General features: G+C 40.1%; 2 protein-coding genes across 2 annotated transcripts in view; both read left to right on the top strand.

Annotated features, from left to right (window-relative positions):
- Nucleotides 1-651: 651 nt before the first annotated feature.
- LOC119656283 (rho GTPase-activating protein 26) overlaps nt 652-22,815 on the top strand; it is a 120,933-nt gene continuing 98,769 nt past the window's right edge. Inside the window, exon 1 of the mRNA XM_038062711.1 lies at nt 652-1,641. Within this exon, the coding sequence (XP_037918639.1) occupies nt 1,461-1,641 (181 nt within the window). The 5' untranslated portion in view covers nt 652-1,460. The remainder of the gene's footprint in view (nt 1,642-22,815) is intronic.
- Nucleotides 1,982-22,815, top strand: part of LOC119656284 — a 52,379-nt gene continuing 31,545 nt past the window's right edge. Inside the window, exons 1-2 of the mRNA XM_038062713.1 lie at nt 1,982-2,173; nt 2,241-2,274. Coding sequence (XP_037918641.1) covers nt 1,997-2,173; nt 2,241-2,274 — 211 coding nt within the window. The 5' untranslated portion in view covers nt 1,982-1,996. The remainder of the gene's footprint in view (nt 2,174-2,240; nt 2,275-22,815) is intronic.

Raw genomic sequence — 22,815 nt, 5'->3', positions numbered from 1 at the left:
TGTTTTTTTTTAATAAGCCAGGATTCCAAAGCTGAAATACAACATTCGGATAGAGATAATTTGTGAGTGGGTCCTTGAAAATTCTAAAACTCGTATGACAGCATGTAGACGTGCCTATGGTGGACATTTAAATGATGTCATTTTTCACGTATAATTGTTAAGAGCCCTATTTTGAATAAAAATAGTGAAATAGTACATATTTTATTATGCAAAAATCGTTATAATGAAAAAGAATAAAACTTTCATATTTTCCTTGCTTTTCTTAAAGACATTTTACAACATCTTTCTCAAAATAAGCTAACAGGCTCGATTTTATTTTCTTCGCTATTTCCAAAAGGAAAAGGAAGTCCTAATATATCCTTATCTTTATCAGAAATTTAAGGGTTTATTTATACGATATAATTTCCAACAATCCTTTAGTACAATATAATTCTCAACCGATGCCATGAACCAGATCCAATAATCAAATTTGATTCAATTTTGCGCCATCTATGATACAATTTTCCTTATCTTATACATTATAGGTCCACACCCATTCCTCTTTAACCACAAACCTCATGTTCCCCTTCGTTGGAGCGACCTCCACTCCAGTGTTTTCCGGCATTCCAGTCGGTTGTCGGCTCCGCTGGGTAAAATTCAGCATCCAAAGTTAGCGTTCCCCAGTCACGTTCAGCCGCCGTCGTAACTAGTCGTGTGAGGGGTGTACGCTTCTACTTTGTGTTGTATGCGGTTTTGTTGTTATTCTGCGTTGCACTTGCTTCAAACTTGCGTTCGTTTAGTTCCATATTCCGGAAAAGGCAGAGCCGCCTAGTTGCCAGCTGTGTAAAACGATGGAAATTGTGCTCCCGGCGAGCCGGATTGTGGAGAGTTCATGGTGAAATGGATGCACGGGCCCCGCGGACGCGTTCGTGAAATCGTGAAGCGGAATCGCAGGCCAGACGACGGGACGGTGCAATTACCAGAAATTCCTGAGCTGAGATTTCAGCTGGTTGCGCGAATACAGTGAGCAGTTGTGTGCGTGAGTGGATACGAGGGAAGGTCGCCGCTGGATTGCTAGTGTGAGTGCGCGTAGCCATGGAGATTTGAGAGGATGAAAGAAAGTTGTTGCAACGGATACGGTACTGCGCGTTAGATCCCATGGACGGAGAGTCCGCGAGAGCGAAGCGTCGAGTGAGAGAGTGGAAAAGTCCAGTCGCGGTGCGCTGGTGTGCGTGGGAATGATTTTTGCCGTGGTTTGTTTTTACCGCGGCCCGTTTTCGTACAGTTGGAGTTAGTGCCAAACAAATCGAGTGAGTGCGCCGTCCACCGCGAAGTGAACGCTCGCTGCCCTCGCTACCGAAATCGGCCGCTGGTCGCGCATCCCGGGAACGCGAAACGAACAAGCAGGGTAACTGCCCCCGCAAACCGCCATAAGCGGAGCTCGAGTCCTACGCTGCCATCGCCGTCCAGCAGTCTTTCATATGAAGAACAAAATGGTGAACAGTCGAAAAGGTTTACAGCCGCTGGAGTTCGAGGAGTGCATCGTCGACAGCCCGGAATTCCGCGAAAATCTGAACCGTCACGAGAAGGAGCTGGACCACACGAGCCAACAGATCAAGAGGATAATCAAGGAAGTGCGGGAGCTGGTGTCGGCGGCCAAAGGTAAGTGAGATTTGCGTGGCGGGCGCTCTATGCGCTTGTCCTTGGTATTTCCGGATGAGCGCGATCTGCCGCGGGCTGGAGTTGGGGCTGGTGCGGTCGATGTCCACGTCGCCCTTTGCCGGAGCAAATGAGAAAAACACAACAAGTGAATTGCGCGGGGAAGGACGACGTTGACATTTCGAGATTGCACGCGCACGCACACTTGCCGAGCCGGAGCAGTGGAATTTTAGGTGGCGCGTCGCTGTACGCTGCGTTCCCTGTCGACCTTTATAGTACACGTCGGAAGTTTCAGAGCCAATTGGAACTCGTTCGCCGGTTTTCTAATAGGAATTTCGGATTCAATATGTTTTGAAGGATGCCGAGAGTAAACAAGGAGAAGTTCCTCCGTATCCTTTTTCTGAATGCTCTCCATCTCTTTTCCTCACACACAAAGTGTGACTTATCCGAGCACATTAGTCAAACCCTTATCAGCGATTTAGCCGTGACTTTTTCTTGTCGCCTTTTATCACTGTTTTGTTGCCTGGAAACTGAGGTTTAGTCATGTGCATGGGTATTTCTTTCTGAATAATATAAAAAGTAGTTTGCGGTTCTATTTCTAGGTAGTCTTTCGAAATGTTGAAAAGTGGGACCGAGGCAAGTAACTGTTATTTGAATATGGTTTAAGTCGTTATCAATATGCTAGCTTGAATGTTGCATTTCTACCACTACTAGTGCAAGTTTTCCGTGATTTGCATAAAATGAAAATTGATTTAGACTGGCTGCCGGCCCCAGCCAACTCGCTGGATATTTTGTCGAAGCGGGGGATCTTTCAAATCCTTTGCGAATTGCGTAATTTTATTTTGACTTTAAAGCGGGCTCATCATGAAAATGGAGTGTAAATATTTTTTTTCTCAGAAGGAGTTAATATTCCAAGACTTCTGTATTTGATAATGAACTAATACTAATTAGTTATTTTCGAAGCAGATTGACTGGGAAGTCTACATAAAATTTAGGGAATGAAATTAAAGATGTAGGAACCGTAACACAGATCATAATACTGAAAAAGTTTTAATTCTCGGCAGGAAGTGCAGCCTTTCCCTTGGTGCCCCACAAAACACTCTCCACTTAACATTTTTTAAAATTTGGTCCTCCAACTATATATATAAGCATTGACTAAATTTTATAATTTGTTGTCCTTCTGGAGGCCATATTATTTTCTCCTTTGAAATAAGTGATTAAATTCGGTGAAGTAGTTTAGTTTGGTGGGGAGAGGCCCAACCCAAGCACTCAGGCTCATTATACTACACCTAACACTCAGTATCTTCGTCCGAGGTCTCAGGAGAAGATTTTCGCCGACAAGAATTCAGATTTTCCCTTTCTACTGTGTGAATTTTTGCAATTTTATCTTCCAGAACAGATGCCAAATGCTGACTGTCATTGTATGTCCAGACTTTGGTGAGTCTGTCTATCCGACATAGTCGTCACTTTTTCGAAAGGTCGGACCAGTTCCATACTCAGGCTTTTTGAAAACATCCCGTCTTTCATGATTGACTCATCGGTGAAGATTAATAAGTTTGTAATCCGAAAAGACTCGTGGATATTTGTCAACCTTTCTTCCTTTTACGTGATTATGGTATGGCTTTTCAAAAACAAATCTAGAGACTATACGATCGGCAAGCATCCGAATTTATCTGATGTTTCCCAAGAGATTGGATGCCAGGTCGTATGATTGGTCGCCTTTAAACACACCAATAGTATCAAGTTTAGATGTGTCGTTAATTGTTTTCGTTTCATCTTCAACTGAATAGGAAGTGTGTGTTTGATGTGGAGAGAAGCAGAGCCTCGGAAGACTTCGACGGTAGTAGCCTAGTATTCTGGACAGTGGGGGTAGATTTTAGATAGCTTCGAGTTCCACGATCGACGTAGTACTCATTCATCATCAATGACGCACCCACCAGTATCCGGTCTAGGTTTGCCTTAATGAGAAACTGCAGACATCCCGGTTTTGCGCCGAGGTCCACCAATTCGGTATCCCTAAAAGCTGTCTGGCATCCTGGCCTATGCCATCATTTCCATCTCAGGCAAGGTCTGCTTGGTTTTCTCTTTCTGTATGATATTGTCCTTATAGACTTTGTGGGTTGGATACCATACGGATTAAGGGACTCGCCGGCAACCTATTGAACCCGATTTGATCCACAACCAGACGGTCATGGTATCGCTCATAGAGATTATATTTTTATCTGCTCCTTGTATTCTAGCCTAAAATTGATAGACCAGAGGTAGCTCCCCCCAAAACACAATTTTTAGTTTTAAATGTAAATGTATATTTCGGGAGCAACTTACCCCCTTCATCACTACAAAGCTACTCTAATGTGTACTGATGAAGGGGGTAAATTGCTCTGAAATATATGTTTACTTTTAAAACTAAAAATTTTAGTTTGTTTTTGTAAGCTGAAATAGGCTCTTTTGGCTGCTAACAATTGTGCGTGGATTTCATCGTCATAGCTGTTATCGGTTGTGATTTTCGGCCCTAAATAGGAGAAATTATCAACGGTCTCAAAGCTGTAGTCTCCTATATTCTTCCCGTTTGAGAAGTGTGATTCGATGTTGTTGGTTGGTTGGTTTTTCGTGCTGACGTTGCCATCATATATTTTGTCTTGTTTTCATTGATGTGCAGCCCAAGATCTCGCGCTGCCTGCTCGATCTGGATGTAGGCAGTTTGTACGTCTCGGGTCGTTCTTCCCATGATGTCGATATCGTTAGCATAGGCCAGTAGTTGGATGGACTTAAAGAGGATGAAGCATCTTGCATTTACCTCAGCATCACAGATCACTTTCTCCAGGGCCAAGTTAGAGAGAACGCATGGTGGGACATCCCCCTGTCCTAGACCGTTATTAATGTTGATCCTGCTGCTTTTATCTGGCCTCTGACATTGGTCAGGGTTAGCCTAGTCAGTCTTATCAATTTAGTCGGGATACCGAATTCTCTCATGGCCGTGTACATTTTCACCCTGGCTATGCTATCAAAGGTGGCTTTAAAGTTGATGTAACTGATGTCTATATTCTAACAGGTTTTCCATCGCTTGCCGCAGAGAGAAAATCTGGTTTGTTGCTGATTTGTCTGGAGTGAAGCCTCTTTGGTGTGGGCCAATGGTGTTTTGAGCGTATGGCGCTATCCGACCTAGCAAGATAGCGGAGAATATTTTATAGATGATCCTCAGCCACGTGATACCTCGATAATGCTGCACTGCATGATACCTCCGTTTTTATTTATGGAACTTCTGTCCACTCGTTGCCAGTCATCAGGCATCGATTCGCTGTCCCACACCTTGAGCATAAATTGGTGAACCACTTGGTGTAATTGGTCGCCTCCATATTTAACCAATTCGGCTATAATTCCATCGACTCCTGGCGACTTATGATTTTTAACTCGTTGGATTGCACGGACTATTTCTTCTATATTTGGTGGTACCAGTATTTGTCCGTCCTCTTCAGCTGATGGGACCTACAATTCGCCGATGTTCTACTTATTGAGCAGTTCATCAAAATACTCAACCTGTCGTTCCAATATGCCCATTCTATCGGAAATCAGATTTCGGTTTTGCCGCCTCACAAATCACCGCGAATGAGGGAAGGTACCTTCGATGTCCATGAGTGCACCTAGCGCGTATTTTCCTTTTCGGATTTCGCCTTCACCATTTCTGTCGTGAGCTTATAGTGCTGTTTTTGTGGATCTGCCTTTCTGGTACAGTGAAGCAGCCACCTGAGAATGTATGTATCTCTTATCAATCGATCAACTAGACTTTTCAGCCCTTTCAATAATATTATATATACTCATACTGTATACTGATCTATTTAGTGGGTTTTCCATAGTTTGGAAATACATCACGCAAGTGCTTGGAATATAAACGCGACGGTAGGGATTAAAGCACAGTCACTCAATTTCGTTGCGCTAGGTTCGATCACCACTCTTCGTGTAAATCTGTATTCGTCTGGCTGCTGTGAGCTTATCACTTGCTCAGCATTAAGTGTAATGGTAATTAAATTGAAGCATAGTCCCACTGGGTGGATGTCCTACATAAAGGAATTAACGTTTACTATAACAGCAATGCTGTCTTTCGGGCCCGCAGATTTATACATATGAAACGAGTTACATGCTGATTCTACTCGTTCTTCTTTATCTTTTTCTTTAGCCTTTGTCCAGTCCACAAGCGTAATCGGTTGCGCAATTTTGTTCTATCAGAGGTCTGATCTGGATGCAGTCGCGAGGTTTTAAATCCCCATCCAGCGTATCGAGCCCCCGTTATTTCGGCCGGGCATCGTCTTTGATATTCCGACCGCCACTTTCTCCAGAGCTCAGATGCAATGTTGTCAGGTCCGTTGCTTTCCCCGATTTCATTCGTTTTATTGCTTCCGCGACTTCAGTGACGCTGTGGAATCTTCCATGGAAATCTGCTCGAAATATTTTCGTCATCTACCCGCCCCAGCTGGCCGGTTGGTAAGCAGAGTAACATTCTTGTCATTAACGCAACAGAAGCTTTTGACAAGTCGGTACAGATCCCCATTGCGAGTGTCCAGTTTACCGTAAATATCTTTGTAATGGGCCACTCGGGTGGCAGTGATCGCTTTCTTTGCTTCCTGGTTGGCATTCTTGTAAATTTGCAAATCGGCCAACTTCGAGGAACTTGTGGTAGAGACATTTTCTTTTCACGGACCTTCATTTGAACATCGTCATTCCAAAGTCAAGTATCTAGGTTACTTGTCTTGGTGAACCCGAAGGTTGCATAGGCCGCTTTGGAGGTCGTGTCTTCAACTTGGTTCCACGATTCTTACACATTCGCCATGGTTAGTAATCTTGTAAGTAGCGGGCTTGCGTGTTCCTCACGTTGTTTTATCGGTGGCGGCGGTGTTCAGGTGGGATGGTCTCATAGGGAACGGCTTTGCAGTCCCGGGGATTAGTAGCGTTGGCAGAAGGGACTTCTGCTCGTTCGTTAAGGACGGGGTTCCGATTGGATTTATCTACCATTGAATAAGTGGAGAATCTAAGTCTAGATTCTGGTTCTTAATCAATGGATTCAGGGTTGGATCGTTACGGCCGAAATTTAATTTTAATTTTTGGGGAAAGTAAATAAATCTCGGCAGAGCCCCTTTTTTCCAAGATAAGGCTAGTTGACACTGGTACCCAAAGTTCACCGTTCACGGCTACATCTTAACCACTGTGACCATTCTGCCTTCGGCGTGGTTATCGCACCTTGGTTTAGGATTTTTAGTAGTACTTAGCTTATCTTCAGGTTTCAGCTCTGGATCCCTAATGTATCTCCTCTACAGAATTCCCTCACTTTGATAAGGTGTATAATTGTCAAGGGAGAAGTTTTGTATAAATCCCATTATTATTAACGCAGTTGTAGCTATGTTTTTGTCTCTCAATTTCGTAAACTATTAGAGAATAGATTATTGCATTAGAGTGAATCTCTCATACATAAACTATATGCAACAACATATCAAAATCGTTGCCTAGTGTTTCTTATACAGAAAACATATTTTTTCTTATCTGAAATGTCCAGCTTCCGGTTTCAAACTTGTTTTAAATTCATAATCGTTTGTCCAAGATTTTTGGGGAATGAAATACATACATACGCAAGTCGATCAAAAAAATCTATGAAAGAAGGTATAATGTGCTGTTTGGTATAACGATTCGCTACAGAGCGAAAATATCTGCATCTACGCATCTATGGAATATGATTCCCATTGCTGAATTGAAGTGAGTTACTCTATAGCATGTTTGCTGGAATCTTTCCCTTTATGATGTAAGAGGGATTGCAAATTTTTCGCATTGACTTTAGAGGACTAAATGATTATCTTTGGCTTTGAGTAAACATCGAATAAAAATAATAAATATTGCGCCCATCATTGAAAAATAGCTCCTAGAAAAGTCTTTCAGATATTAGACATTGTTTACCAAACAATGGAGTTTAGTTTACTTCTAGAAGGCTGTATAGATCTTTGTTGTCATTGCGGTGAATTGTGGAAACTGACTTATCCCGAAGGTTTTCCGCCGTGATTGGTGAATTTTTGGATAAACTTATCAGCCATTGAATCTTTATCCTCCAAAAAAGGCAGACTAGTAATCGTTACTATTATAATAATGTAAAAGTAATAAGCCTACAGCGCCAGAACAAAAAGTCAAAATTCAAAAATAAACTTTCATGATGCCATCAGAATTGAGGCCAGAAGCACAGGTTAGAAATGTTAACGATCAAATAAATCGTGGATACGTATTAAAATCACTCCTATTTGGAGTAACATGTTTCAAATTTAGGACAGTGGAAGGTCCCGTGTCGCCACGGTGAGTCTATACTGTAATTAACCAGTTTTATCACTGTATTGCTGCAATTCCAGAGCATTATGCTCACCGTCATTATCAACGATCACGAACTCTCGCTTATGCTATTGCGATTTTTCAAACCTATGTTTTGCCTGCGTTCCAAAATAATTTTACTACTGGTAGCAACAGTCAAGCCGCCGAAATTGTCAAAACTCTCTCTTTCAGTGCGAAGATACAGACGGAATATATAAGGCAGATAATACAGCTTCCTTTTTTCGGCCTAGCTCTCAAAATCGATTAAATCCTCGCATAGTATCCGAAGTTATCTTTGAAGTCGGTTTCTTTACCCGTACCTTAAGTAGCTTTGGTTTTAGAAACCAGTTGTGTGACAATAGATCGATGTTTCAAGCATATTCCGCTGGGCTGTCATAGCAGAAGGTCGCGATTCAAATATCAATGGGGGCAGAGGGATTTGTTATCTTGACTGGATGCCGGATACCAATCGACTCAGCTGTGAATGAGTACCTGAGTCAAATCAGGGTATTAATCTCGGGCGAGCGCAATACTCATCACATGAGCTCACGAGCCTCGCGAAGTGTCCCGTTTGTGGTTTGCGTCTAACTGCGATACAATGTACACAGACTAGACAGGGTAATATCAATATGAAACGTCAAATTGCTGATGACCTCACTTGGACCGATATAATGGATAGGGAAATTTAATGAACATAATGTATCTCTAAAATAATTCCAATGGTTGAAGGAAAGTTATGAATTAAGATTTGTAGGTGACATCTCTATTTATGAATAAAATCCATAGCTATGAAAATCGCTAGAAAAGTCTAAGAGATATTCCATTTCGAAATTCCAATTTGGCAAGTTGATCACAGATTTGCTAATGCTACGACCAAAGATGAGGTCATAACTAAAATTTATTGTTAGTAAATAGAATGTTGCATCAAATTACGAATAACACCTCACTTTCAGAAATTCAAAGAAAAATTTGCAAAATTCATTGATAATAAAATCAACCAATGAATCAATCACGTTCAATGAAGAGCATAAACATAACATGAACACATCAAATTAGTGAACAGTGTTAATAATTTTTTCTTTTAGAGGCCGGTTGTGAAAGTAAATAATTTAGGTACCAGTCGTTGGTCTTATCATACTAAAAAGTACTTCTGATCTGCCACTTGTCAAAAGATAAAACACACAGACATTCCTTAATATCGTACTTTGATTTTGATAGTAGTTGCAGCATAGAATCCACGATTTCAGGATTTAGTTTTATCTTTGCAGCCCATTTCTGATGATTACTACTCCAACGGATCTTTTTATTTGGATTTCTCGTTTTCCGAATTTACCTTTCGTAAAAGTACCCTTAAGTGAAGAAATAGTACGTTCTGCTTTGAGGTGCCCGTTTTTCCGTTGTAGCACCAATATTTCCAATTCTTTGCTGTTTTGTTTGAATTTCGTGTCTTTTCGAGTCAATCTCTTCTTTCCTTTAATACAATTACCGGAAATTCAAATTGGATTTACTTATTTATTTATTTGAGGAGTGCTAAGCCTATCAACTTAATGGTGGATTGCATTAAGTACATAGCAACTTGCCACTTTTTATGCGCAGATCCCTCCCCGCCTCGCACCCAATGAAAGGAAAATGGCTGGACGGTTTCATCCAAGAGGGAGGCACGGCGAATAAATATAGGCAGAAACAATACTAGCTACTGCTTTTCAGTCACGCTGCTCACAAGATGAAGGCGCGGTAGCGTGTGATGAACTATGCCTCCAACTTGGGTGAAATCGTCTAGTCTTTTTCTATTTTTTTAAATTTCATCTTCAAATTGAAAAATATCTTCCGTCTCAAAAGATGATACAGCATCTTGTACCACTTTTTTTTTATCTCCTAACTTTACTCATAGTCCTTTAACCGCCTTTTGCTTTCCAAAGTTTCCCAAAGTATGTCTTGGAGTTTAGTATCGTCTTGCACAAAATGTTTTGAATACACACGAGCGTTTTAGAAGTCGATCTTCCTACATTTTCCCCACTATTCGCAAATTGTCTCATTCTTCGGAAAATGAAAGAATCTCAAGGTGCTTCCTCTCCTCTCTTGATAACTGTCACCATCATTTATCGCACTCCTGAACATTTTCAATTTTTCACAAAAAATTGTTTGAACACGATTGAAATTTAGCACTTCTCAATAAAATATTCGCAACGATTTTCAAACCCAAACGGACTACTTGATAATCACGACCCAAATGACGTCACAAAATTCAAGTATGGCGGACATGATGTTCGGATGATATTACCTTGTCTAGTCCGTGTACACTGCGATCGTTACGTCAGTTTTTGATCACCTTGCCGTTGTGACTTAAAAACACTGAAACGAAATGTCAAATCAACTGAGGAAAAAAAAGAATAATCCATTAAATCACATTGCATACAATACATAAAATTACGGGAAGTATTTCCTAAATAATTACCTCCTCAAAATTCCGTTTTGACAGTTAAACGCTGAAAAGAAAACCAAGCGCCGCGAGGCTCGCGAGTGCCATACAGAACGCAGCTATTGGCTCCTAAAATGTACTGCAGTGTACCGTTACGGTCTTGAATGAAGTGTTCTAACACACTTTAAGGCCCTGATCCACAATGGATTATTGCGCCAATGATTATTATTATTAAGAACCGGGATCACTGCATCCCTACCAGTATCGCCTAAAAAGCTGCGCGCCCACATTCAGTTTTAAAAGAGAGTTCGTTCACTTGCCGTATCCATACTGACCTGAAACAACTCTGTCTTGCTGGCGCTTCATTATCATTCACTCTCAGTGATAACCTGGAGCAAGGAAGAGTGAATTCGTTCTATCTCCCCAGTCAAGGACCATACTAGGTTTGTGGAATAGTAGTAAAGAATATGGTAAGAAGGGATAACATGTATTTTAATTATGGTCTGACAATTTTTCTCATATTAAAAATGTTAGGCAGAGTGTTTCACTTTACTTCACTTTTCATGCTGCCTACATATCCATTCGTATTTATGTGGTTATCAGAGTACCTCAAATTATTCCGAAGAGGTGGATCATATTTGTAACTTATTTAGGTGCACACTCGTCAAAGCATCTCCGAATAATCGGTTCCATTGCCTTATAATAATAATAAGCGAACAATCAGCCGATGATCCATACCCGAAACTCGTTTTCTCATCTCCTGGGTCTGTGCTGTTGCTTTTACTTCTTGGACTTTTTTGGGTTGGTCAGATTTTTAGCAAAAGGCTTTTCTGCAAATTTCTCTTCTCTTTCCATTAATCGCTGTTTTGATTGCAGAAGGACTGTTTGAATTTTTGTTCGGGCGTGAGTGAGTATTTTGCTAGTCTATTTTTTCAGCTCCTAATTGGAGAGTTCTAATGGAACAGTCATACATAGATAAGATATTTTTATCATTTTTTGATAATATTTCGGCAGACAATATACATATATTCCTTATAAACATAGCGTGCGCTATTTAGTACAATACGCGTGGAATTGTACATTGTTTTTTAATAAATACATTAAGTATATCCATCCTCTTTGGATCAGTCTCCACATATTTTGGAAGTAGTTTTCCTGATCTCAATATACATATAATCGATATCTGATCGAATTTCACAAATGAACGTCCAGTTCTGCCCTTTGGTGATATTTGTGCATCTATAAACCAGACCATCCTTTCAAACTTTTAAACACATAACCAGAGCAAATGGAAGTGTTTCGTTCCGTATCGCAGCCCTGATCAGTCACGTCGTCTTCTCTATAAAACCATATCAGGACGAGAGCATCCCCGATTGTCTGGTATTTTCATCCCTGACATTGTTTCTGAAACCGGTGGAGATATCAAACGAATTGAATGCGGCAGCGTGCACATTGAAATGTGCCGCCAAACTTCCTTGTACGGTAGTCGGGTTTCATTTTCACGATTTGAATTGTAGTCCGGCCTTGTACACACAATACACAATGCAACGAATCTTTGTTTCTGGACCTGCGGACCTCAACTCGCCGCGAGTCACTTGAATGGAATGCTTTCTAGGGTTGAGTCAATGCAAGGTGCACAGTACGTGACGAAATTTCAATACAATACTGAAAACACGCCGCAATCTGAGTTTCTCCTCGAGGTTAGTCTCCTAACAATCATTGTGCCTTCGATTGTAGACTTTAATGTTTTGAATGTCGTTTGTGATGTGTGTTTTTGGATTTATAACAAATTGAAACACGTGAAGCGTGTTATTGACGTGTTAAACATGAAATTAAAACCTAAGATGTCCCTTGAATTGGGAATAATATTTAGAAAGTTTGTTGCTAGAATCATGACCATGTAAAAACTTTCAACATCCAATTTCGGAGAGTTGAAAATTTTAACGAACACATGAAATTTGAAACAGTTGGCAAAAAGAAAAGAAATTCTTCCATATAAACTGCACATGGAAGCTTACTTTCGCTTTTGTGGTAGCCATAAACAATAGTTTTCGAACTATTTATGTGTTGCTTCGCTACTTTTAACATTTGAGTGGTTACCCCATGGATTATATTGGAAGTTTTCAGCCTGAATGAACTTGTTTTTGTTCTGATATTTGATTTTTCAATATTCAGTGGTCATGATTTTCGTGAGAAAGCAAAAGGTGCTCGTTCTGTCGTTCTGTCGTCCTGTGAAATGTTATCAAAAACGCGTAGCGCAGATTGATGCTTACCGTTGTTGGCTTTCGAAAAAGTGTATACAACGGTACGAGGACTTACCACAGGATCATCGCCGCACTAATAAATTGGAAGATATTTGGGTGCTTTCGGGATACATTTTACTTCACATTTCCTTTGATTTACTCACCTAACTGAGAGTTAAGTTTTTACAAGTTGACTCCAGTGAAAGAAAATGCACGTTTCTAAAATTATGTATCTGAATTAATCAAATTGTGTAATAGTAAACTTTACCCAAAACTGCCTGCCTGCAATGGACTTTCATTTATTCCGATCCATGCAGTCTGTCAATCTAAACAGTCTTCTATATTGGTCCTATTGGAAGATCTAATCTGTACCATTTAATGCCAAGATATGCCAATCAAATGACAACCCCAACTTATTTTGCATAACGCTGATTTGTTTATGCCATTTGCAATGCAAAATACTTGAATTGGATCTTATGGTTTTTCGAGCTTCAAGGCAACAAAACTTGCGAATTTTCTGCCGCTTTGAATCACTCCAGATCTGCCAATCAAATCTTACTGACCTTCCTGGAAGGTAGAAGAGAAAAGTGCAAGTTTAATAATAATAATCGTTGGCGCAACAATCCATATTGGATCAGGGCGTTGAAGTGTGTTAGAGCAACTCATTCAAGACCGTAGCGGTAAACTACAGAACACTGTAGGAGGCAATGTGGTCAACATTGCGCTCGCCCGAGATTATTACCCTGATTTGACTCAGGTACTCATTCACAGCTGAGTCGACTGGTATCCGACATCTAGTCACGATAACAAATCCCTCTGCCACCAGTGATCACAAAAGACAGTACCCAAAACGAGACAAAAAAGTGCGTTTCGTTGATGAATATCTATCAATATCCGAAGCTATTTTGATGCGATTATTATACTCCTTGATAATGCGACTGAAAAACTCACTGAGCTACATTCCAACTCTTATCGTTCATTGTCTTTGCTAGTTGGCTGGAACTCAGGACCATAACGCGTGACTGCTTTTGGACAAGTTGCTCAAAATCACCTTTGTTATGAGACATAATTTGCATAGAGCAGTGTATAGATCGAGCGGCCCATCATATATCCAGGAATATTCTTGACAAGAAACAAAGAGAAGTAATGAAGAGGCGCTTCCTTGATGAACGCCGACAGCGACATGAATCGGTTTTTATAAACCTTCCACATTTTGAGTAATTTAATTCAGCGCACAAGTAGGCACTAGGCGAAAAAAGGCTGCCCAACAGAATGTACGAATTATCGTCCGATACGACTGCTATTCCGTATCATGCATATTTTGAACAACTTTTTGACAACCACATTCGCGGAGTCGATCAAATGATCGTTGACCTCCCGTGTTTGTTGATGCAATAGCGAGTGTTTTTGACAGTGGTGCATCCACTCCAAAAATAACCCCTCGCTATAATTAAAATACGTCTAGCCAGTATCCAATGCACTACATTTGGCTTTCGAAAGTGTGTATTTTTAAGATATGAGTCAGTTTAACTGTTGAATTTCCTACCAGGTCATGTCATAAAAACATAGACGCGGTGTGATAATACGTTGAAAAAATATTCAGTGTGATTTCTACGATATCTGAATAAGCAAATCGTTCGTTTCGCTAACTTTAGTTAAACTCCTCCGGCCCCTCTTTCGGGTTCTAATAGCAGGGTTAGGTTTATAATATAATAGGAGCAAAAAGGCATTGTAGAGAAGTGATTCATTGGACACTCCCGTATACTCGATACGAAGCAGAGACTTGTACCTTGCCGTTTGCAAAGAAAAATATGGAAATTATGAGGATGGCGAACAAGCTGCGTCAAATACTTGGTCTAACGAAAATATACCAGAAGATTGGCGTAAAAGCGTCATTTATCCTATCCATAAACAAGTTTTGTGTTCATCTTATGTGAGAAACTCGCTACACACATTTTTCCATTCGTATATGGCTAAAAACTCAAAATATTTCTTCATATTTTTTTCAACCTGCAGGAAATACGTACATATTCCAGGCGTAGATATTATGCTCACGCCAAACAAACAAACATTGCATGCATATGTATGTATATAAATTGATCGTATATCTATTTTCAATTTATTTGAAAAATAACAAGTCGGGAAACCGGAAGCTGGGCGCTTTAGTTATGAAAGGTTTTGTTTGCTTCTTCTGTGAGTACATTTGAGTGTAGAACTATCCCATTTGTACGTAGCCCGTTAAGAATATGCATTTAGCATGTCTGACTACCCTCTTTAGTGTTATATTGATAATTAGTTGCAGTAAATTTACAGGGTAAAGTCAACTTTGAGCTACTGTAAATTTGTTAGTAATGGTATGATTTTGATCAAACTTGGGGATACTACTACCAACTTTTATAAATCTGGGATCAATTTAAGGGGGGTTTTACTCAATTTCCCCAAAAAAATGATAATATACTATTATTAACTAAATTTGAACAGATATCGATATGGAGAGTATTTCGAGGCCTGGCCACCATATAGAGGCAGCTTCATGAATTTTTCAGATTTTTTGGTTGGGTAGTTTCTGAGAAGGGGTCCGTCAAAGAAATCATCATTTTCCACCCCTCCCACTCCCCGCCTTTTTAAGAAATCTCAAAACTAAGACTGACTTGGAAAAGTACTAATTGAGACCTTTCATTTGATACTCCACATGACTATATTCGGTGAAAAAAAAATTTACAATCCCCTTTTACATGTATGTGGAGCCCAAAGCTTGCAAACAAAACCTTAAAAATGTACACCTGTTTTCCGGTGTCCGGTCTCACAATATATAAAACATTGATCCGACCTGTCCTGTGTTTCGGCCATGAGTGGTGGATGATGATCTAGGCCGAAAAGCATAAAATTAATACTCTCGTCAAGGCCAGTGAAGGAAGACCACGGACCAGAAGCCTCACTCATATTAAGATTCGAAAGGTCCAGTGGGTAGGCCACATAGAGCGCATGGAGTACCGAAGTGTAAGAGAAATGATGACTAGAAGAGCTTCGAAAAAGGTGGAAGGACTGAGTGGGCAACGCAAGTTATACGCTGCTCGGTTTTCAAAAGTGGATATAGCAGTCGCTGAACTGAAGACTTCGGGAGGCCAAGGACCGGCATCGGACTGTCATAGAAGAAGATACCTACTATAGTAATGGTTATGCGTTTTACATATAAACAAAGGTAAATATACCGATTTTTTTCTGGTATGCTTGCCCATTTGAAGGGCTGTAGCCAACGCCCGAATTCATTTTATGTTTCAAAGGATTCTGTGTGCAAAAGCATAATAATGGTATATAACTTTAGGATATCATTTTTCTTGAATACTTTGGTATCCCCCAAAATTATAGTTTTAGTAAATCATTTTATATAGAGTATACCAAATTCAAACTTCCAACACCAGTGTTTAATTATCTTCCATCATAGTGCGATTATATAGACTGCGTTGCGTTTGAATAATAAATAGCTATGATAAAACAAATTGGAAAAATGTGAATTGCTGTTTGCTGCTGAAATAAGATAATCACGAAGACAGAAATGAATTTTGGAGCAAAATTTCCATAATTCTCACGACTTCGTTTGTTCTCAAACTCACCACCTGTTTCCGTTCGTTTTACTGATTCTCGAATAGAAAAAAACATTTGCGATTCCTTAATTGATTCAAAGCCAACGGCATCTTGTTTACGTCATGCAGATCTGAGTCCCGGATACTCGAAATTTCCAATCACCCTGCAAGTTTCTAATCGGGACTTGATTCTAAAAACAAACCCATAAATTCTTTCAAGCACATCGCCTCGATTGCCAGCAGATTCCGTTGAACATCTGGAAAAATACACATATTTGCCCTTACACCTGATACAAGAAAAATCGCATTTACGTAATGTATAGGTCCCGATATCGTTGCCTGGGCAATCGAATTGATTGCTTTTCGACTGGCGGCGTGACTAGTTGGCTGGCTTGGTCGCTATATAGGAGCGAGCACTTTTAGATGCTACAAACACATTGGAAGCGTTCGCCTATTGAAAAGATACTTCAATTAGCAATAGCCGCGGTTTCTGGGCTTCGACGATAGAAAAACAAGTTTCCATTCTACAACGAACTCTTTTGAGCCCCAATGACTCAGCACGGAGAGATGGGGGAACGCCGGGGGCCACAACGACATGAAAAACGCTTCCAGATTCGAGATTCGAAAATTGAAACACCTGAATCACAGTACCCGCTTCATTGCCTCACCTTGATTCAATATGAAAGCGCCACTGCTCGCAACGTACTCTCGTCTATGTCGTTTTAGTGGCGAATCGTTGGCCAGCGGTGAGTAATACTCGATTTCTGCTTACTGCCATTTACTTGCAGTGAGAAATGTCGGTAAAGGTGGAGAATTTACAGGAAAATCGTCACTTTCGCGAATAGCCGCACAATCGAGTGTGGCAAATGCAAAGAACAGTATGCGATGGGGATAATGACTTAAAATGCTTGGAAACAATGTCACTTACAAAATGTTCTTTGTACAAACTTTCACACGAAAAGTGTTTTTTGAAAAATGTGTGAAATAGTTGAGTCCATCTTGCTTGGAAAGTTGGTTGCGGCGTTCCGTTCAATGCGTTTGTACTTTTGATTTCAAACGTGTTTTGTGATTGCTTACATTTTGGAACTTTGAACATAAAATCCCAAAATTTGCTATGTAGACTTTGAAATTGTAAATATTACACCCATCATCTTACTGCGTTTCCATCTTCAATTATGGGAGATTTCGAAGGTTCATCTGAACACTACGCACCAAAGTTTGATAGATTTCATTGAAATGTTATGCTGAAAAGTGCAAATAACTTTCAATAAATACAATGCCTATTAGTGTCCTCCAGTTTTGTAGTCGGCCTTGACTATTGAAATCTTTGTAAGCGGTGATGTTGCTTGCTAAACAATGTGTTTCTTCTGAGTGATCGTGCTGTGTTTGGCGTTAACGGCATAAATCAGGAAGCTTATCTGCATGTTCACTTTTTTGTGGAACAAATTTTCAATAGCACGTCCAAATGATAATAAGTCATGTCACACACATATATGTATATAGGAATAGTATGTCGAATTAAAGAGTTTTCACATAATTCCTTTAATTGAAGACGTTACTCAACAAACCCTAAAGGCGTAATTTCAGATCTTTCTAAGCAGAATAATATGATCACAAATGAATTTAAATTCCTATTTTCTTGTAAAGAATTACAAGTGCTTGTCTTGGTACCGGCAACATTATTATTTTGGAATGTTTTGGAATTTTGGAATGTGTACTGCATGTCTCCTTTGGGGAGTGGAGAGCACTCAGACTTTTTATTTGTTGTTACTGTGTTTTTCGCCCAGTAAGACTGCTTCCATTTCATTATCATCACACCTTATGTTGTGCAAGTGATAAGTTCACAGTCGTAAGATGAGCACAAACATCCATGACGGCGAGAATTCGAACCGCAGGCAACACAATTAATGGGCTAACGCTTTACCCCTTCAACCATCGCTCGGTATTGGAAAGACTAAATTTTGGGCATTTTTATATAGCTCCCTCTATTCCAGGCATATCAACTTGGTCGTGATGCCTTTCGCTATCGATGCGTGCTTATCAAAATAGCGAAACAATTAGTAAATGGTATTCAGTTTTTCGGTACTGAATTAGGTTGTCAGAATTCTAGTGATAATCGCCCCTTCCTCTCTTTAACGAAAGCAACGGCAAATCCGTATGTTTTTGTAATGGCAAACACTATCAACTCCAAGTTCAATTATAGGGGGCTCTTTCGCGCAAGTAGTTCCTCACATTCATCGACACGAATTTGCCGTGGGAATTTACGTTAAGTGACACGAGCCAACTATTATATATTTTTTATGGCCATATAGGTATAGAAAGCCAATATCTAATTCGAATAAAGATGTTGAACGCTTGTACGAGGAAATCAAAGATGCATAACAGGCTGCAGAGTTCTACGTAAATATTATGAACTATGGAGATCAAGCTTTATAGAATGGCAATATATAAAACTAGTCGAGCATGTACTATGGAATAATAATGCTAGGAAGTTTTGTTTGATCATACTACTGTCAGTTTAGAATTTGCAAATGGGCTTATGAAACTTAGTGAAAATGATAAACTGAAAACCAAATTGCAGAACTGGCAGGAATTGCATCGATTTACAAGCGTTCACTTTCAGATCAACGTTCTCATCTACAGGACAGACACCATTTGGTTTTGGTGGGTCAAGACAAATGCAAGTTACGAAAAGAAATAGGAAGCCTAGTTTGATGGTTTGATGTAGTAAAGGCGGTCATTCACGATACGGCCGCCTGTTAGACTAAAAACACTATCCATAATCTGAAAGGCGTTGAGACGCAAATTCGCGATTTTTTGCGTTTGAGCATTCATAAAAAGTGTATAAGTTGTGTTGCTAACTGGAAGATTAATTGTTTACTGCGCTCGCATATTTTTTTTTTTGGATCCGAGAATGAGTTTCTCCACTTTTTGAATGGTTTCATCAAATACGACGAATTCGAATGCATTAAATTCAACGATGTATCTATCTGCAATAGTGCAGTGGTGCCTAGATATTGGTCTCTTCTCTTCATTAGTCAAGCAGTGAGCAATCCAATAATCTCAAGTTTTCATTTTTGACAAAAATATTTCAAATTGCGAGGAACGGATACTCCCCGGGAGCATGGGATATTTCCTAATATATTGGTGGACCAGCCACCAGCTTTACGCTTCGGTCGTCAGTTAATATTTTCGGCCTTCCTGGTCATAGGTGCTTTCACAGCGTTCACGTAAACATATTCTGAACTATGGTCCAAAGTCTATTTGCGTTGGGTTTTTGCCACGTAAAAATCCAATTTTAATAAAAAATATTTTATCTTTAACTGTCGTAGTACGGGAAATATTCATAAACGACGTTTCCAACGTCTGCTTAGCAAAAACTTGCAGGGATATGTAATCACTCCAATGCGAGCTATTTCAACGTTAATTCGTGCAAAGCAAGGTCCAATTTTGTGATTTTTTCTCTACGACACAGTTAAAATCTAATTATTAAAACCATTATCATCATCAACGGCGCAACAACCGGTATCCGGTCTAGGCTTGCCTTAATAAGGAACTCCAGACATCCTGGTTTTGTGCCGAGGTTCACCAATTCGATATCCCTAAAAGCTGTCTGGTGTCCTGACCTACGCCATCGCTCCATCTCAGGCAGAGTCCATTTTATCCACAACGTGATCGACACCATGCTCATAGATTTCGTCGTAGGCTACGGAATCGTCCATTCTCATGTAGGGGGCCAAAAATTCTTCGGAAGATTCTTCTCTCGAACGCGGCCTAAGAACCCGAGTCTCCGAGGAATACATGAGGACTGGCAAGATCATTGTCATGTACAGTAAGAGCTTTGATCCCGTGGTGAGACCTTTTAAGCGAAACAGTTTTTGTAAGCTGAAATAGGCTCTGTTGGCTGGATTGTTGCCCCAACGATTATTATTATTAATGGTACATTAAGGTATGGCATTCGAAAAATATTATGTAAAATTTTTTTTTATTGAAAATAAGAAATAAAGCAATGGCAGGAATTATTCGGAAGTGTTTCTGAAAAAAGTAGAATTACGGTGCTCCTCATAACTCGACGTTGGATCATCTGAAATAAAAAAAAATAATAAAAGTTCTTTCATTAGGTGATCGATTCCTCCTGGTAGTTCTGGAAGGGTTTTTCGAAATTGCAATTTTTCACTTTGGGAACACTTTGAATGTAAAAATGTGATTTATACGGATTTTTTTTTTTTAATTATTGCAAAATAAAATATATTAACAACAACAACATTACCTTGTAAATGTAGTGTCAAAAATTTCAAAAGGATCGGTGTAGTAATTTTTGGGGTTATGAGGGCATCGACTATAAAAACATGAGTTATGGTAAAAACGCTTTGAAATTTTGAGCACAAAGAAATCGAAATAAAACGTTCATAAGCGAATTTAGTCGGGTTAGCTCGCATCGCAGCGATGCTAGGTCCATAAAGGATGTTGCTATCATCCCTGATGTGTAAAGCATCTTTTCGCTGTTGAATACGAAGAATCCTGCCTTCTTTAGTCTGTTTTTCAGCTCCCGGCTCCGCTTGGCTTATCTCGCCGATTCATGGGTGCTTGGTCCACTACTGATTCTCATGCCTCGCATGAAGGTTAGTAAACAAAGAACCTTCATTGAAGACACAGGCTGCCACATAAACTTCAATGAAAACGATGACAGAAATTTCACTCAAGTACTTTGATGAGATTTTCCAAATAAGTTGGTTCGAATTCTCAACGTTGTTCTGCGAAAAACATCCGGCACATCGCTCCAGGAGGGTATCTTTGCTCAGATCTTCATAGATAGGCTTGATTGCATCCAAAACATTTTTGGGAGAGTGTTTGAAAGAATCCAATGCAGTAGCAGCTGCAGCTTTTTGCTATTTGAACCACGAGCCCAGACGTGACTGCTTAAAGCGCTGTATCTTCCTTAGTTTTGCTCAATATTCTTGACAGTTTCTCTATTCGGAGAATCAAATAAAAAAAAATCGAAAAAGAAAGTTTAAAAACGTTGTTCTGACAAAACAAGAAAGCAGAAATCCGATGGTCCCCTGACAAAAAAATTTTCATGAGAGTGGTATCAGCACCAATCAGTGCGACATGGACTTTTCACCCAAGCTCTGCAAGCTTCATAAGGTTGAAGTCCTTAAAAATGAAAATAAGAGCACTTGTATGCAATTCCAAACAGTGCACTGCAGGGTAGTGAGGTGATATACATCACGGTAGCAGGACACCTGGAATCGTTGTCACCAAAACCCACAGTTGGCGATGCCATAGGGCGGAACTAGCACCAATCGCAAAACATCCCTTCTTTCGATTGTACAACTTTCCAGTTTGTTTGCCCATTGAAATGCATTTAACGGCAAGAAAGTGGAACGTTTTGGTTACTTCTATATCCCTCAAACAGCTGCTTCAACAAAATTTGTATCAACTACTTTATCATTAATGACCACCCTCGCACAAAAGCTCCAAGCCTTCTTTAATGCTAGATAGGCGCTGTGTAATCAACATGCTCTTGCCTGAGAAAATTTCGAACGATGGTCTGAGTCGTCGTACGCGCCAATTATTGGAGGATGTGTTGATTAAATGGAGGAAGTAGCAGTAGGTAGATCACACTTTATGAAAGGTCGACGAATGCATTGCTGGCCATGCCATGCAACCGAACCCACTTTCCTACAGCGGCCATGGAGTAGGTTACTCTAGAATCGCATGGCGTACAACGGTAAAGGAGAAGTAGAAGACCTCGAGAGAGCTAAAGCGGATTTCATCGGACTAGGAACGATGGCGCGTAGGAGTGGCCGTGTAGGCTTATTCTCTTCTCTGAAAGGTTGAATAGTGATTTTACACTGGTTATGTGGATATTCTGGTCAACCACAGGGTGTGGTTGATTTTTGGAACCAGTCGTTGGCGCCAAATGCTACCAAAGATTGGAGCGTTGCAAAAATGGAGACCCGCCACCGAAAATTTCAAATGACGTTTACAGTTCAGCATCGCCACAAACCTCTTCGAAACTGGGAGAGTACATTATCAGACTAGCGTATGGTATGGTATATGGTTGCCCCCTTCGCGCCCTCGTTGTCACTTCTTAGCAATATGGTTCAGCTCCCCCACGACTTTCCAGAAAACTTTCAAATCTCTACTATTCTGCACCATATCGTTCTAGGGAAACTAGCCGGGCTTGCTGGTATAGTGGCTTTCACTGGAGAAGTTCACTTGCAATGAAGTTTTCGTCTTAATCAACATATTCACAGGTATCTGGCCTCTCTAAGGAACTATAAGTGGCTAGTTATTAGCATTTGCATGTTTTCCGACTCTGAATACACTACATTTCCTATCTACTACAACAACTGTTGAGATTTTTTTGCGGTTTTCAAATCAAATTTCCTGTATCATCGATCTATAAGATGCAATGATCTTTTTTCAATTCATCCTTGCGTGCTATACTGTATTTTCAGATGATGCTTGATTACTAAATATGAACGTGAACTTTCGTTGAAATATTTCACGACAAAAATTTGTTGGGCGGATTGAGAGCTTGTTTATCCGTTTCTCATAAAATCTGCTCTGACCACCATGAAAAACA

This window comes from Hermetia illucens, chromosome 4 (genome assembly GCF_905115235.1).
Source record: "Hermetia illucens chromosome 4, iHerIll2.2.curated.20191125, whole genome shotgun sequence".
Classification (NCBI taxonomy): domain Eukaryota; kingdom Metazoa; phylum Arthropoda; class Insecta; order Diptera; family Stratiomyidae; genus Hermetia; species Hermetia illucens.
Note: the sequence above shows the minus strand (reverse complement) of the source record. Positions and strands in the feature narration are given on the sequence as shown.